General features: G+C 52.8%; 1 protein-coding gene across 1 annotated transcript; it reads right to left on the bottom strand.

Annotated features, from left to right (window-relative positions):
• Nucleotides 1–10,189: 10,189 nt before the first annotated feature.
• On the bottom strand, nt 10,190–12,554 carry GSX2 (GS homeobox 2). Its single transcript, XM_019829492.3, has 2 exons — nt 11,807–12,554; nt 10,190–11,123 (listed from the first exon to the last, which is right to left on the bottom strand). Exons 1-2 carry the CDS (start codon nt 12,381–12,383, stop codon nt 10,783–10,785), a joined length of 918 nt encoding a protein of 305 aa, XP_019685051.3. The 5' UTR covers nt 12,384–12,554; the 3' UTR covers nt 10,190–10,782.
• Between the last annotated feature and the right edge of the window lie 345 nt (nt 12,555–12,899).

The following is a 12,899-nucleotide window of genomic DNA, read 5'->3' on the forward strand; positions in this document are numbered from 1 at the left end:
ATTTTTAATCAGTCTTTTTTTTTATGTTTATTTATTTTTGAGGGAGGGAGGGAGAGAGAGAGAGAGAGAGAGAAACATCATGAGTGGGGTAGGGGCAGAGAGAGAGGGAGACACAGAATCCGAAGCAGACTCCAGGCTCTGAGCTGAAACTCTGGGCTGAAACTCACAGACATTGAGATCATGACCTGAGCTCAAGTAGGACGCTCAACCGACTGAGCCACCCAGGAGCCCCCCGCCCCCACCTATATTCTTCTTAATGGCAACTTTTTCTTTCTTTTTTTTTTTTTATTTTTTTAACGTTTATTTATTTTTGAGACAGAGACAGAGCATGAATGGGGGAGGATCAGAGAGAGAGAGGGAGACACAGAATCTGAAACAGGCTCCAGGCTCTGAGCTGTCAGCACAGAGCCTGACACGGGGCTTGAACTCATGAACTGCGAGATCATGACCTGAGCCGAAGTCAGCCGCTTAACCGACTGAGCCACCCAGGCGCCCCTAATGGCAACTTTTTCTCTTCTAAATGCAGGAGGTAAATACCTTGGTGTCCTCCCTGGCCCTTTTCTTTCTCTTTACTCTTCAGAATCAGTTTCTCAGAAAATCCTGGCCGCTCTACCAAATCACACCCAAGAATTCAGCACTGGTCCACACCAGTGGACACCTCCACCCTGGTCCACACCACCATCATCCCTTACCTGGCTTCCTATGACAGCCTTAAGTTCCCTGCTTCCTTGAACACCATAGCCAAATTCATCCTGGTTAGTCATAGGTCGTAGCATAACACGCCTCTGCTCAAAATCCTCCAAAAGCTTCCCAGTTGACTAAAAATAAAAACCCAAGTCCCTACGATGACCCACAGGACCCAGGACCCCTCTGACCTTTCCACCCACCGCAGGCACATACTCTCTCCACTCCCTCTGCCTCTTCACTGTTTCTGAACGATTTCAGCCCTATCCCCACCCAGACCTTTGCACTTGTTACCTCCACTGAAATTCCACGTGGCATTTTCTCCACGCTCCCTTCAGGCTTTTATTCCAAAGTTCCTTTTTCACTTAGACTTTCTCAAATCTACCTAAATATCTACATATCTTCATATGTACTTTTCCTTCTTTACTCCTCAACACCCTTATAAGGAAGAGACTAGTAATTATCTCCATTTTACAAATGAGGAAAATGGAAGTTAGAGAAGTTAAGTGAGTTGCCCAAAGTCACACCGTTAGTAAATAGTAAGGCATGCAGAATGATTCCAGAAACACCTCTCTCTCTCTCTCTCTGTATATACATCTCCTATATGTAGGATATTTATCCTATAGATGTATATATTATTTATCATATAGATGCATATACAACTATCATAATATATGTCTATTTCTAACCTCCCTGTTTGGGGGAACTTGGAGACTTGGAAGCATGGATCCAGCTAGTATTTACTAGACATCTACTAAGCGCTAGGCACTATGATCAGTGCTGAGGATTCAGTCGCTGTCATCAAGGTCCTCAGAGTCGGGAAAAGGGAAGAAGTCACCTAGAAGCCCCATAGAGGAAAGAACTAGTAGCACCCATGGATAGGAACTATGAGGGAAGCAATGTGGCTGGTCAGCCACTAGGCAACCACTTTGAGCTGGGATTTTCAAGGAAATATTTCAACAAGATGACTCTTGGCAGAGATGCGTGGAGGGCTGAGGGAGCTAACAAGAATATTGATGCCCCTAGTGACCCACAGAGGCCAGAACGCATCTCCACCCTTTTCCATGAAGGTGCGGGGGATCCCAGCTATAGCTAGAGCCTTGGTAAAAGAGGCTCTCGGAAAGGAAGTTTCTGGAGCGTATCGGCAACTGTCACAACTGGAACGATGCAGCAGAAACATCCCCAGAAACCACCAACACACCTCTTCTTCTCTCTCCTCTGTGTGGTCTGTCATTGGCTGTGCCTCGGGCTCTCCAAACCCAGATGGAGCCAGCCTCCCGCTTGGCTACCCCCGGAGGTGCAGTTAATGGAGGAAATGGTACGGTCCCCAAAGGCGGGGGTCTGCGGGCACCCTGCGGGTGAGAGGAGGGTGGAGCCCAGAGAATAACCAGCGCAGTTGCCCCAGGACCCTTCTTTGCTAAGAAGCAAAACATCCTCCCTGTAAAAATGAACGATTGGGAGATGAAACTCAACTACGGGGGCAGAGGGGCGGAGAAAATTGGGGCTGAACGGAAAATCTGGCTCTGCTCTCGGCACTGCCCCCCGGCGCGCTCCGGTGCGCCCCACCTGTCGCGGTGTCTGGGCGAAGCACCGGGCCTGGCAGCCCACCGTCGTGCTCGGCGACCGGGAACAGCCGGGCCGGGGGACTCGGACCTGCGTCGAGCGGACGAGGAGGCCAGGCCGGGGCACGCGTCCCGCCTCGCCCCGCCCGGGCGCTGGTGCCCGCGGGGTCCGCGCAGCCGAGGGGTGCGCACGGGGGTCGCCGCGACCTTTCGGAAGGCCCTGGACGCCAGACGAGCGGAGCTTTCCCTGCGGGCAGAGACGCTGAGGTTCGGGTGGCAAAGATCCAAGGCGGAGCCTTCTTCCCCTCCGGGTCCACCCACCGCCCCTCCCCACCCCGGACCCAGAAAAGGACACGCACACAAAAACTTTTGCCACACACTATTAATATATTCGCGTTTCCTCCCACTTTCCCAATGGGCTACCAGCTGCAGAACTCCTGAATAGAAAGCTTAATTGTGCTTTGTCATGCAGAGTACCTCGATTTTCTATAGAAGGTTACAAAGGGCCATTTGAAGTATTTCTTTCTCCCCTAATAGTGAACCATTTGCATAGGGCACCTCCGCGCCTGCCAGACCCAGGTAGCAGCTCCTAAGCTCCGAAGCCCCGGGGGTGACCAGACTCAGCGTGGTTCACAGCCAGCCGGGGCAGCTGATGCAGAGGATGCGAAGCCGGAGGCCCGCGGGCCGCGGTGGCCCGGCAGCTCAGGCTGACCTCTCGGTGGCCTCGGGCCTTCTCGGCCCCTCCGCCCTCAGCCGGGGCCTGCTCCGGGCCAGGCCTCCTGAGGCCAAGCGGTGTTCTCGCCCACGACCTGCGGGTCCAGAGTACCCGGCGGGAACCCCTGCGAGGCGCACCGCCCACTTGCCTCCAGCTCCAGGCCCCAGTGAGGCGCCGAAGGTACTGGAAGCCGATTATGATTTGGATTCGACGCTATTCCGTTTCTCCTGGTTGATTGGCAGGGCTGCCTTCAGAATATCTTTTCTGGTTGCTTGTTTTGACAGTTCAAATCCAGGTCTGTGTGACATATAAAGCTAATAAAATTCTAATTTCATTGTTAATCTTATTTCATTGCAGTATAGGTTTTTACCCTCACACCTGCGTGGCAGGGTATAATTCCATTAATAAAAAAAAAAAATCAACATATTCATTGCATGTCTTTTCCCCGATGATATATTGTGAGCAGTGTGAGTTGAAAAAGAACCATTTATTCCCACCGTGAATGAGCCTGCATGGGGCGGGAGCTTCACCTGCCCCTCAGTCAATTAGGAATGTATCGAAAAGTCTAGCAGAAAACGAGTTAAATTAACCGTTCGCTAATTTCCTTGTGTCCCTCCTACATAATCCCCCCTTTTCAGCTTCCAGAAATTACCACATGTTGCAAGGTTCAAATAGTGCCTAAAGGAAACAGTGACCAAACGCTTCTCCCGCCAGCGCCACGGTGGGGAGAGCCCTGTCGCCGGCCTTTAAAGCTGAGCCATCTCCCCGTCCCAGTTCTCCTATGCTTTAATTTAAAAAAATAAAAGAAGAAAGAAAGGAAAAGAAAAAAAAATCGTTTCTTGGGTAGAAAGAAAAACATCTATGCTGTCAATAACTCTTGCTGCGACCGGCGAACCTCCGTTTCTGCCTACTCCTCACCACCGACGACGCGGTGGGGCGCCCGGGTGTGGACCCCAGCATGGGTATTCTCGCCTCTCACCAGACCGCTGGGGGCCTGGAGTCGGGAGGGTTCAGCCAGGACCGGGGGAGATTGGAGGAGGCTACGCAGGTCAGCCTGGAGAACAAAGGAGAGAGAACGAGGCCGAGGGAGGGAGAGAAAGAGAGAGAGAGAGACCCCAAGGCAGAAAGAGACGGAGAGAAGCTGGCAGAGGCCGAGAGGATAGCAGATATGGGGAGACAGACAAATACTACCGACTCTCCACTCCCTTCTTCCAAGTTTAAACCACGTGTCTGGCTCCAGCAACTCTTCAGGCCCTCGGGGAAGGCGTTTTGAAGTCTTGAAATGCGAGACCCTAATAATTAATCGTGGTCATTAATTAATTAAGGAGGAAAGGGGGGAGGTGGCTTGCTGCTGCTTGACCCCAAACAATTTAAATTAGGCTTTGTGAAGGTAGACTCCCGAAGCCTGCCCTCCCCCCCCCCTTCCTATTCTTTCTCTTTCACGCTCTCAAAAATTTCCATTATAATCCTCAGCGGTCTGGGCCCGGCGAGCTGCGTGTCCCTCTCCAGCCAGCCCTTCCCCGCAAACAGGCTGTTCGGGTGGGAGCCGGCTGCTGCCCACGGGCAGGGAACTCTTTGCCATCCGAACAGCATCACCTGCCTTTTTTTCTCTGCACCTGCTGTGGGTTGTCTCTCCCTGAACTTCAGACATCAGGTCGTTGCCTGAGAATTGGCCGGGGTGTAGTGTTCCTACAGGCTAAACATTGCTACATTTGCTGTTTTCTCCACCTTCTCTCTCCCTCTCTCTCCCTGTCCCTCTCTCTTCCCTTCCCTTCCTTTGCTCCCTCCCTCTCCCTCTCTCCTTTTCCACCCTCTGGCTTGAGACTTGAGTTCCTTATTTGAAATGGTGCAGCTAATACAAAGTCATCAAAGCACTATGGTTCTTGTCTTAAAGTGACAGCCCTCTTTATGGGGCTGTTTAAAATACGCCCCCTGCTTTTCAATGTCTCTCTATCCATCTTTGTCTGCTCTTCAGAAAAGCGGACAATATAAAGCCCAGCCTGGCGAGCTCCCCACGCTCAGGCCTGGGCAGTGCCAACCTCCGCCTTTAAGCAGATTGAAATTGTCACTGCTTCATTAATCTGAAACTAGTTACTTTCCTAAGCACACAGCACACACTTCCGATCTGCGGGGATTCACTCAGAGGAGCCCCTGGGGCCTTCCTGGGTTTGGGATTTGGAAGGCTCAACAAAGGTAGGACAAGGGCTCAGGAAAACATAGGGCTCAGCTTGAAGAAAGGCAGTGCCCAGTGCAGAAAGGCAGGCATCGACATCAATGTAAGGACACACAAAACACTCTTCTCAGAGACAATGGGATGCCCAGAATTTTGGAGAACAAGGAACACAGCCATGGGAACAGACAAAAATATCTACGTCGATGTGGCATAGCTTTCAGGACTGTGAGGTCCCACGGCCTTTAGGTTTCCTTTCCCCCAAACAGAAGCACCTTACTTCCAAATATGAGTCAGGGCTGGCTTTTGTTTTTTATCTGCGCTCGGATTCAACTCTGACACTGAGAGGTCTCTTCAAGTTCCTGATTTTTTTTTTTTTTTGGCCGGTCCTCACTTCCAGCCTGTGTCAGTCACCCCATGTGCCGGGCCTTGGGTGTAGGAAACCTGTCTTACCTTCTGTGAAACAAACTGCCTTAACTCTTCACGCTTGCACCATTAACAAAAGACAATGCAAAAGATTCTCCTACTTTTAGTATTTCCACTGGCTTAGAATAGCAAGTTTTTGGATTGGATTCTATTCCATCTAATTTAGCGGAGAGACACGGGCTTTTTTTTTTTTCAGAGAAGCTCAATTTTCAGTAATGTGAGCCTAAAGATTTATAAAATAGATTTATATTAAATTATGTTAATAGAAGCCTAGCAAATGCACCATTTAATTGCACGGAAAAAATGTTCTCTTTTAAGAGGTCTGTCACCTTAACAGGTACATTCAAAGATTCCCTGTGAATAATGAAAATAGGAACAATTGCTTTGATGCACTGAGCTGTATTCATCGTCTAGGACAGCTTTAGGCTGTGTTTGGAGAGGGTGGGAGGAGCTCCTTTTAAAGCAGTGATTGCTCCTTTAAACCCCATTTCCTCTAGCAAATAGGTTCTGTTGCTCTGTCGTTCTCCTCTCCCAGCACCCCGAAGGCCGGGCCTGAGATCCTACCCAGACCTCTCTCCTGGCTCTCTCAACTTTTTCTCCTCCCCCCAACCCAGCTCTAAACACCTTCCCACCTCCCTCCAACAAATCTCCCAAGGAGTGCCAGGGAAAGTGAGTGGAACCTGCAGGAAAGGTAGAGGTGGGACGGAAAACGAACCAAGACAAAATCTGGTGCAAATAACTCTTTTCTTTCTGTATATATGACCACTACCAGTGGAGAGCTCTCTCTCACACATACACACACATACACATGCAGGCGGGCGCGCGCGCGTGCGCACACACACACACACGCACCCTGTTGCTTTCTGTGACCACTTTCAGTTAGAACAATCAATCACCTTTCTGACAATTCTCTGACCAGAGTAAGCCAAGCAAACTGCATTTCTAATCCTTTTTTTAAATTTTTTAATTTTTTAAAATTTACATCCAAATTAGTTAGCATCTAGGTGCAACAGTGATTTCAGGAGTAGATTCCTTAATGTCCTTTACCCATTTAGCCCATCCCCCTCCCACAACCCCTCCAGCAACCCTCAGTGTGTTCTCCATATTTATGAGTCTCTTCTGTTTTGTCCCCCTCCCTGTTTTTATATGATTTTTGTTTCCCTTCCCTTATGTTCTTCTGGTTTGTCTCTTAAAGTCCTCATACGAGTGAAGTCATATGATCTTTGTCTTTCCCTGACTGGCTAATGTCACTTAGCATGCATTTCTAATCCTGATCGTGTTTGGTATAGGGTTCTGGTGAGGAAATGAAGGAGGGAGCCCAAAATCAAAGACTTCACATCCCCAAGTTTTCCTTCTCTTAACATACCCTTTGCCATCCTTGAGGGGAGTGGGATTATGGATGTGCCAGGCGGAGGGGGACCAAGGTAAGAAGGCCACTGTAGAATAGTTCAGCATAAGAGGAGTCATCAATGTCTCTATCACCTGCCTGGGTTGACACCCCCACCCCAGGGATAGGCTGCTGGTTGTCTTCTGCTCTGGGTATGGTTTGCATCAAAAAAGACTTGCCAAGTGCTCCTATCAATGGTAGGCCCTTGGCCTTGCGCTTGTGTTGGTCACTGTAGGAGGATGAAGGAGAAAGTTCTCCGTTCCTCTTTTTCTCTCAGAATATTAGGACTGGGTTAGGGCACAGGGGCAGGGGCCATCCACTCCCACCCAGGACCTCTTCCTGTTTGAAGCCACCACAGGACTTGCTTTCAGAGATGGGCTCAACCACACTAATGGCTCCTGCTGCTCATTCCTTTTCTCTTCGTGGAGCAAGATCCTAATTTCTAATTCTTATGTTCATTCTCCCTCTCTCTTTCCAATATGTGTGTATAGTCCCCTAAGAGGCCACAGTTTGGGGAGGGAGGACAGAATTCTGTTTTTCCAGTGGGGGCATAATGAAAAGCTGGCATCTGGTGCTTCCCAGGTAGAGAAATTGTCAAGGGTGGCCCCACACACCCTAAACAGTCCTCTTTAATAAATCTGTGGCTATTTCACTTAGAGTGTTTGATATCAAGATTGTTTAGCAGGGCAATTGTGTGTCCCAGGGTTGGCCTAGGATTTCTTAACCTAAGTGAAACTGTAGGCCTTTAAAATCAGAGATTCCCGGGGTGCCTGGGTGGCTCAGTTGGCTGACTGTCAGACTTTGATCAGGTCATGATTTCATGGTTTATGGGTTCAAGCCCCTCCACCAGCTCGGCGCTGACAGCTCAGAGCCTGGAGCCTGCTTCAGATTCTGTCTCCCTTTCTCTCTGCCCCTCCCGTTAAAAAAAATTAAATAGGAGATTCCCAAAGCCTTGCTCAGATTTGTAAACTTCAGAAACATTAACTGATTACTTTGGGGGGTGGAGCGGGGGAGAGGGTTTGGGAGAGATGTAAAATCTACCCTAGTAGACAAGGAGACCTCATGGTTCACTCTTACAGTGAGAAGAAGGTCCACTCGGCACCTAATATCCTAGAACTCCCTGAAAACCCTAGAGAAGGTGTCTTTGGAGAATGTCCAAAGTCTAGATAGGTATCTGTGCCTGATACTTTTTGCCTCTGGTAGTGGTGGGGGGGGGGGGGGGGAGAGTGCATTGTTTATTCTCTCTTCCCTGAGGAATTTTCCCCCAAAGACAGGAAGGAGAGGGGCTGAGACCATCCAAGCAGCCCAAAACCTGGCGAGAAGGGCTGGCGCCGCGTGTCCCTCGCAGGGCGGTGGAGCTGGGCGCGCCGCGCGGCACGGGTGTGGCAGGTGCGTGGCTCCGCGCTCCCGGCGCAGGGCCTGGGGTGAAGCCAGGCGAGGCGCAGAGGCTCGGGTTGGTCCTCGGCTAGAACTTGGGAAGGGCCAGGCCTGAGCGCGGGACGGCTCGAGGGCAGAGCCCAAAGTGGGTGGGAGGGGGACGGAGGTGTGTGCCGACCTCCCCCGCTGAGGCTTCGCTTTGAGCGGGAGCGCAGAGAGCTGCCGCAGGGGCGCTTTGTCCTTCCTGTTCTTTCCCGAGAAAAGAATTCTCCGTAAATGCCGGTTCTCGCCTCGAAACCCCTTTCCTCCCACCCCTGGACTCGTGCAGAGAGAGGACTGTTGATTGGGAAAGAGGGAGACGGGATCTTCAGGAAAGGCAGTGGGCCGGCGTGACCGGCCCGGGGCTCCGCGCGTGACAGAGAGACCCGGAGGCTGAGCCTCCCAAGCCCGGGCAGGAGAGAGCTGGATGCCTGTGACCGCTGCGCAGGACCAGGCCCAGGTCTCTGCACAAAGCCTCGGCCGCTCCCTATTCAGTCCGACGCTGTGCGATCCCTCCTCCCTCCCTCCTGCCCCAGCCGGTACCCGAATGGGAGCTGACCACGGCGGGCCTCGGAAGTTGGGAGGGGGGCTTTCCTTCTCCTGAGCCTTCCGTGAGTGTGTGTGTGTGTGTGTGTGTGTGTGTGTGTGTGTGTGTGTGAGAGAGAGAGAGAGAGAGAGAGAGAGAGAGAGAGAGAGAGAGAGGCACGTGGGGGGGGGGGGAGAAAGAAAGACCATGATCCCATCCTCCCTCCTTTCCCCCTTTTCCCAAACTAGCTTCCAGACCTCAGTTTTAGAGCCCCATCCCACCTGGTGAGGTGTCAGTTCCTACATACCTAAAGTAAATCAGACCTAAAGAAATGTGTGTTGTAAACAGTTCCTATGGCTTGAACCTCTTGGGTGGCATCTTCCCAGAAAATAATTATATAATAATAACGCCAATGGATGTTAGTGGGCTCAGCTTGCAGGGAATGAGACCTAGTTTCCACATTTCCAGCTTCACTTCTCTCCCTTGGATGACAGGTCCTGGCTGCACCGAGCAGAGAGCCAGGTGGCCCTGCTAAAGGCAGAGCTAGAGTAAATCTCCAGGACCAGGTTTGCAGGAATTAACTCTGCAAGACTATGAGGAGGAGAGGGACTATAAGGGAACAGGTTTAGGCTAAAGTTAGGGAGACCAAAAAAAAAACCCTGCAAGAGTCCAAAGCACCTCTGAGCTATTTTGGAAAAGTGAGAATATAAACCTTTGGGAAGAATAATTCCCTGTGCCTGCCTGTTTGTTTCCTTGGCACCGTGGAAACCAGCTAATTTCTTAGCTACTGGAACAGCCAGGAAGTAAGGTTTCTAGTCACTTGCAGCATCATTTGTAAGTTTCCTTGTGTGTGCTTCCACCCTGATGATGGATTGCTGCTCTTTCTAAAACTGTTCTGACTATTCAAATTCCTTCACATGACTCGGGTTTTAGTACGGAGAGCGATGGAGGGGGAAAGGCAGGGAGAGGGGAACTGCCTCAGAAAGAAAATTTCCCTGTTAAATAAATCAAAAGGTTTGTCCGTCATTAATTGTCAGTGTCACTTTAAACGGAGTGACCTGTCCTAGCCACTGTGAATGGCTTAGCTGTTTTGAGGATGGGGAGTTACTACTTGGTAGGTGAAAATCATGCCTGCTGGTGTACCACAAACTCCCTCAACCAAAGACCTACATTACCAGGTTTTGGTCAACACTTTCCTCTAAATGCTCAGACACGTTTTCCGCCCCGTCCATGTTTTTTTCAAGATACAGGTGAGAGGAAGATGGGGAAAGATGGTGAGAGCAAGCACCACAAGTTTAAAACCTTGATTTTGTTTCATTTATTTAAATAAATATAAATATAAATTTTATATAAAACTATTCACATACAAAGGGACTTCCAGCAACTTGAATTCCAATCTCTCCCCAGGCAAATTTTCAGAAAGCGAGACCTACAGCGTTTAATTTTCTAAGTTATTTGAATTCATATGCTTTCACTAAAACAACAACAACAACAACAACAAAAGAAAATAATCAAGAAACCCGGTGTTCTTCTTAGGTTCCGTGAGACTGTAGGGACAGGGAAAGGACATGCGCTTTCAAAAAGCCCCACACAGTGTTAAACTTGAATCAACCCTGGGTTTCCCCCCCCCCCTCTGTTATATGACAAGACTGAGTTGAATCTAGATTATTTACATTAAAAAAAAAAACGATCTATAACTTCGAGTGGAGCTTCAAACGTATAGGTCAAGGAGGAGATGCGAAGGGTCAGGCCAGACTACTCCGCTCGCCAGCACTCAGCTCCCTCCTTCTCCAAACGGGACCACGCAGCAGCTGAGGATCTGGCGCCCTGCGTGCCAGGCGCGTTGGTAGCGTGGGGGCTGCCAGGAGCGTGTGGTGCGGCGGAGGCATCCCTCCCTCACAAGGGAGAAATCTCCTTGTCATCATTGGCCGAGGCCGGCGACAGGGAGTCCTCATCCTCCGAGCGCGGGTAGTGCGCCTGGCTGCCGACACACTTGCAGCCCGCGTGACTGTTCCTCTGTGTGCCCTTCCCTTCCTTCTTATGCTTCACCCGGCGGTTCTGAAACCAGATTTTCACCTGTTTCTCCGACAGGTTCAGGTAGGTCGCGATTTCGATCCTCCGCAGTCGAGACAGGTACATGTTGGAGGAGAATTCCCGCTCCAGCTCCAGGAGCTGCGTGCTGGTGAACGCCGTCCTCATCCTCTTGCCATTGGGTACCTGGCTGGCGTCCGAGCCTCCTGCAGACCGGCCAAGAGAGGGCAGAGAGGTCATTCTCGGATGACGTGTTCCCACCCCACGCGCCATCCCTTGGAAGGGACGCCTCTCAAGGACCCTCCGCGGAGCTCAACCAAACACCTGTGTCCATCCCTCACCCCTTCCCACTCCACGGCACTTCGTTACTCAGCACGGAAGGACAGAGACGCCCAAAGCAAGTGAAGGAAGGCCTTTGCTGTGCGAGATGTAAAGTCAGAGGCTTAAAGGAGGGGCCGGGGCTTGCGCTGTGCGGTCGTCTCCCTTCAAGCCCAGCAGAGAGGCAAGCAGGCTTAGCCCAGAGCATCGAAACGCTTCAGCTAGCCTCGACGACGGACTGCCACACCGGAGTTCCAACACACCCACCCCCAACCCTCACGCAGTTAGCCTTCGCTTTCTCAGCCCTCGAGTGCGAGGTCCCAAAGGCCCCGATACTGTGCAAGACTCGGACACCAGGTAGCGGGCGTGAAAGCACCAGGCTGCTTGGAGAGGTTCGAAGCTAACTTCCACTTTCGTGGAACTTCTGGGGACGTCTCCACAGTTACACGAAAAGCCCCTCCTCCCACCCCACCCCGCCCCCCAGGCTGCCACTTCCTCCCCTGGAGGCGGAAAGTTTGCTCCCGGGAGCCGCGAAGGCGCGGCGCGCAGGTGCCCAGAGACCCCACCCTACCCATGGTGAGGCAGTGGAATCTCCGCGGGTCCCCTACGTTGTAGGTGGTGGCGGCGCAGACAGGTGCGTGGTGCTGAGGGTGCCCCAAGGCCGCCGCGGCCGCCGCCGCGGCCGCCGCGGCTGCGGCAGCGGCGGCCGAGCCTGGCTGCTGGGGCTGATGGTGGTGATGGTGGTGCTGCGGCGGGTGGTGATGATGGTGCGCGTGGCTCACGCGCGGGCAGAACTGCGCGTCCCCAGGACCCGAAGAGAACTGACTCTTGAGCAGGGGCAGGGTCCCGGCGCCCCCCGGCGCTCCCCCACCACTCCCGGCCCCTGCGCCCCCCGCTCCGGCGCCCCCGCCGCCGGAGCCCGCCGGCCCACGAGAGGAGTGCAGGTGCGAAGTGACGCAGAGTGGGCAAACGCAGAACGCGCCACTCTTGCGGGACGGGCAGCCGGGCCCCGACACAGACATCACCAGCGGGGATGGCATGCCCAGCGGGATGAAGAAATCTGGCCCGGGGTGCGGCTCAGGCAGCGAGGGAGCGGGCCGCGAGGAGTCCTTGATGATGAGCGAGTCGACATAGAAGGAGCGCGACATGTCGGGAGGGGTGGGTGGCTGGAGGGCCCGGTGGCCGGCGCTGGCGCCCCCTCCCCTCTCCTGTTCTGAGCTCTGCCCCGGGTGCGGCGCGGACGCAGGCGGTCAAGCCCTTGGGGACGCGGAGGTGTTCGGCGTCTGGGCTGCGAACAAAGGGGTCCCTGGAGAGGGCTGGTCCTCACGTCCCCCGCCCGGCGCCCCGGCTCCGGGATTTTATAGCCCCCACCCCGGCACGTGATGCTGCAGAGTACCGCTCGGCTCAGGCTCCTCAGCAGCTCCCCACCCTCGGGATAGGCTGCCCGAGTCACAACAGAAGCGGCGAGGAGGGGCGGGCGCGCTGCAGGGAAGAACTCGAGGGGGGGGGGACTTTGCAAAGTGTAGGTTTTGTGAATTTCGCGGGGACGCCGGCCTCCTCCCCCTCTTTCTCCACGCTTTCTCGAGAAATCAGAGCTGCATCCCCCATTCTACCCCTTTCCCTGGCCTGGGCCCCAGCCCAACTCTTCCCCACGCCCGGCCGAA

The sequence above is a fragment of the Felis catus genome, chromosome B1 (assembly GCF_018350175.1).
Source record: "Felis catus isolate Fca126 chromosome B1, F.catus_Fca126_mat1.0, whole genome shotgun sequence".
In the NCBI taxonomy this organism is placed as follows: Eukaryota; Metazoa; Chordata; class Mammalia; order Carnivora; family Felidae; genus Felis; species Felis catus.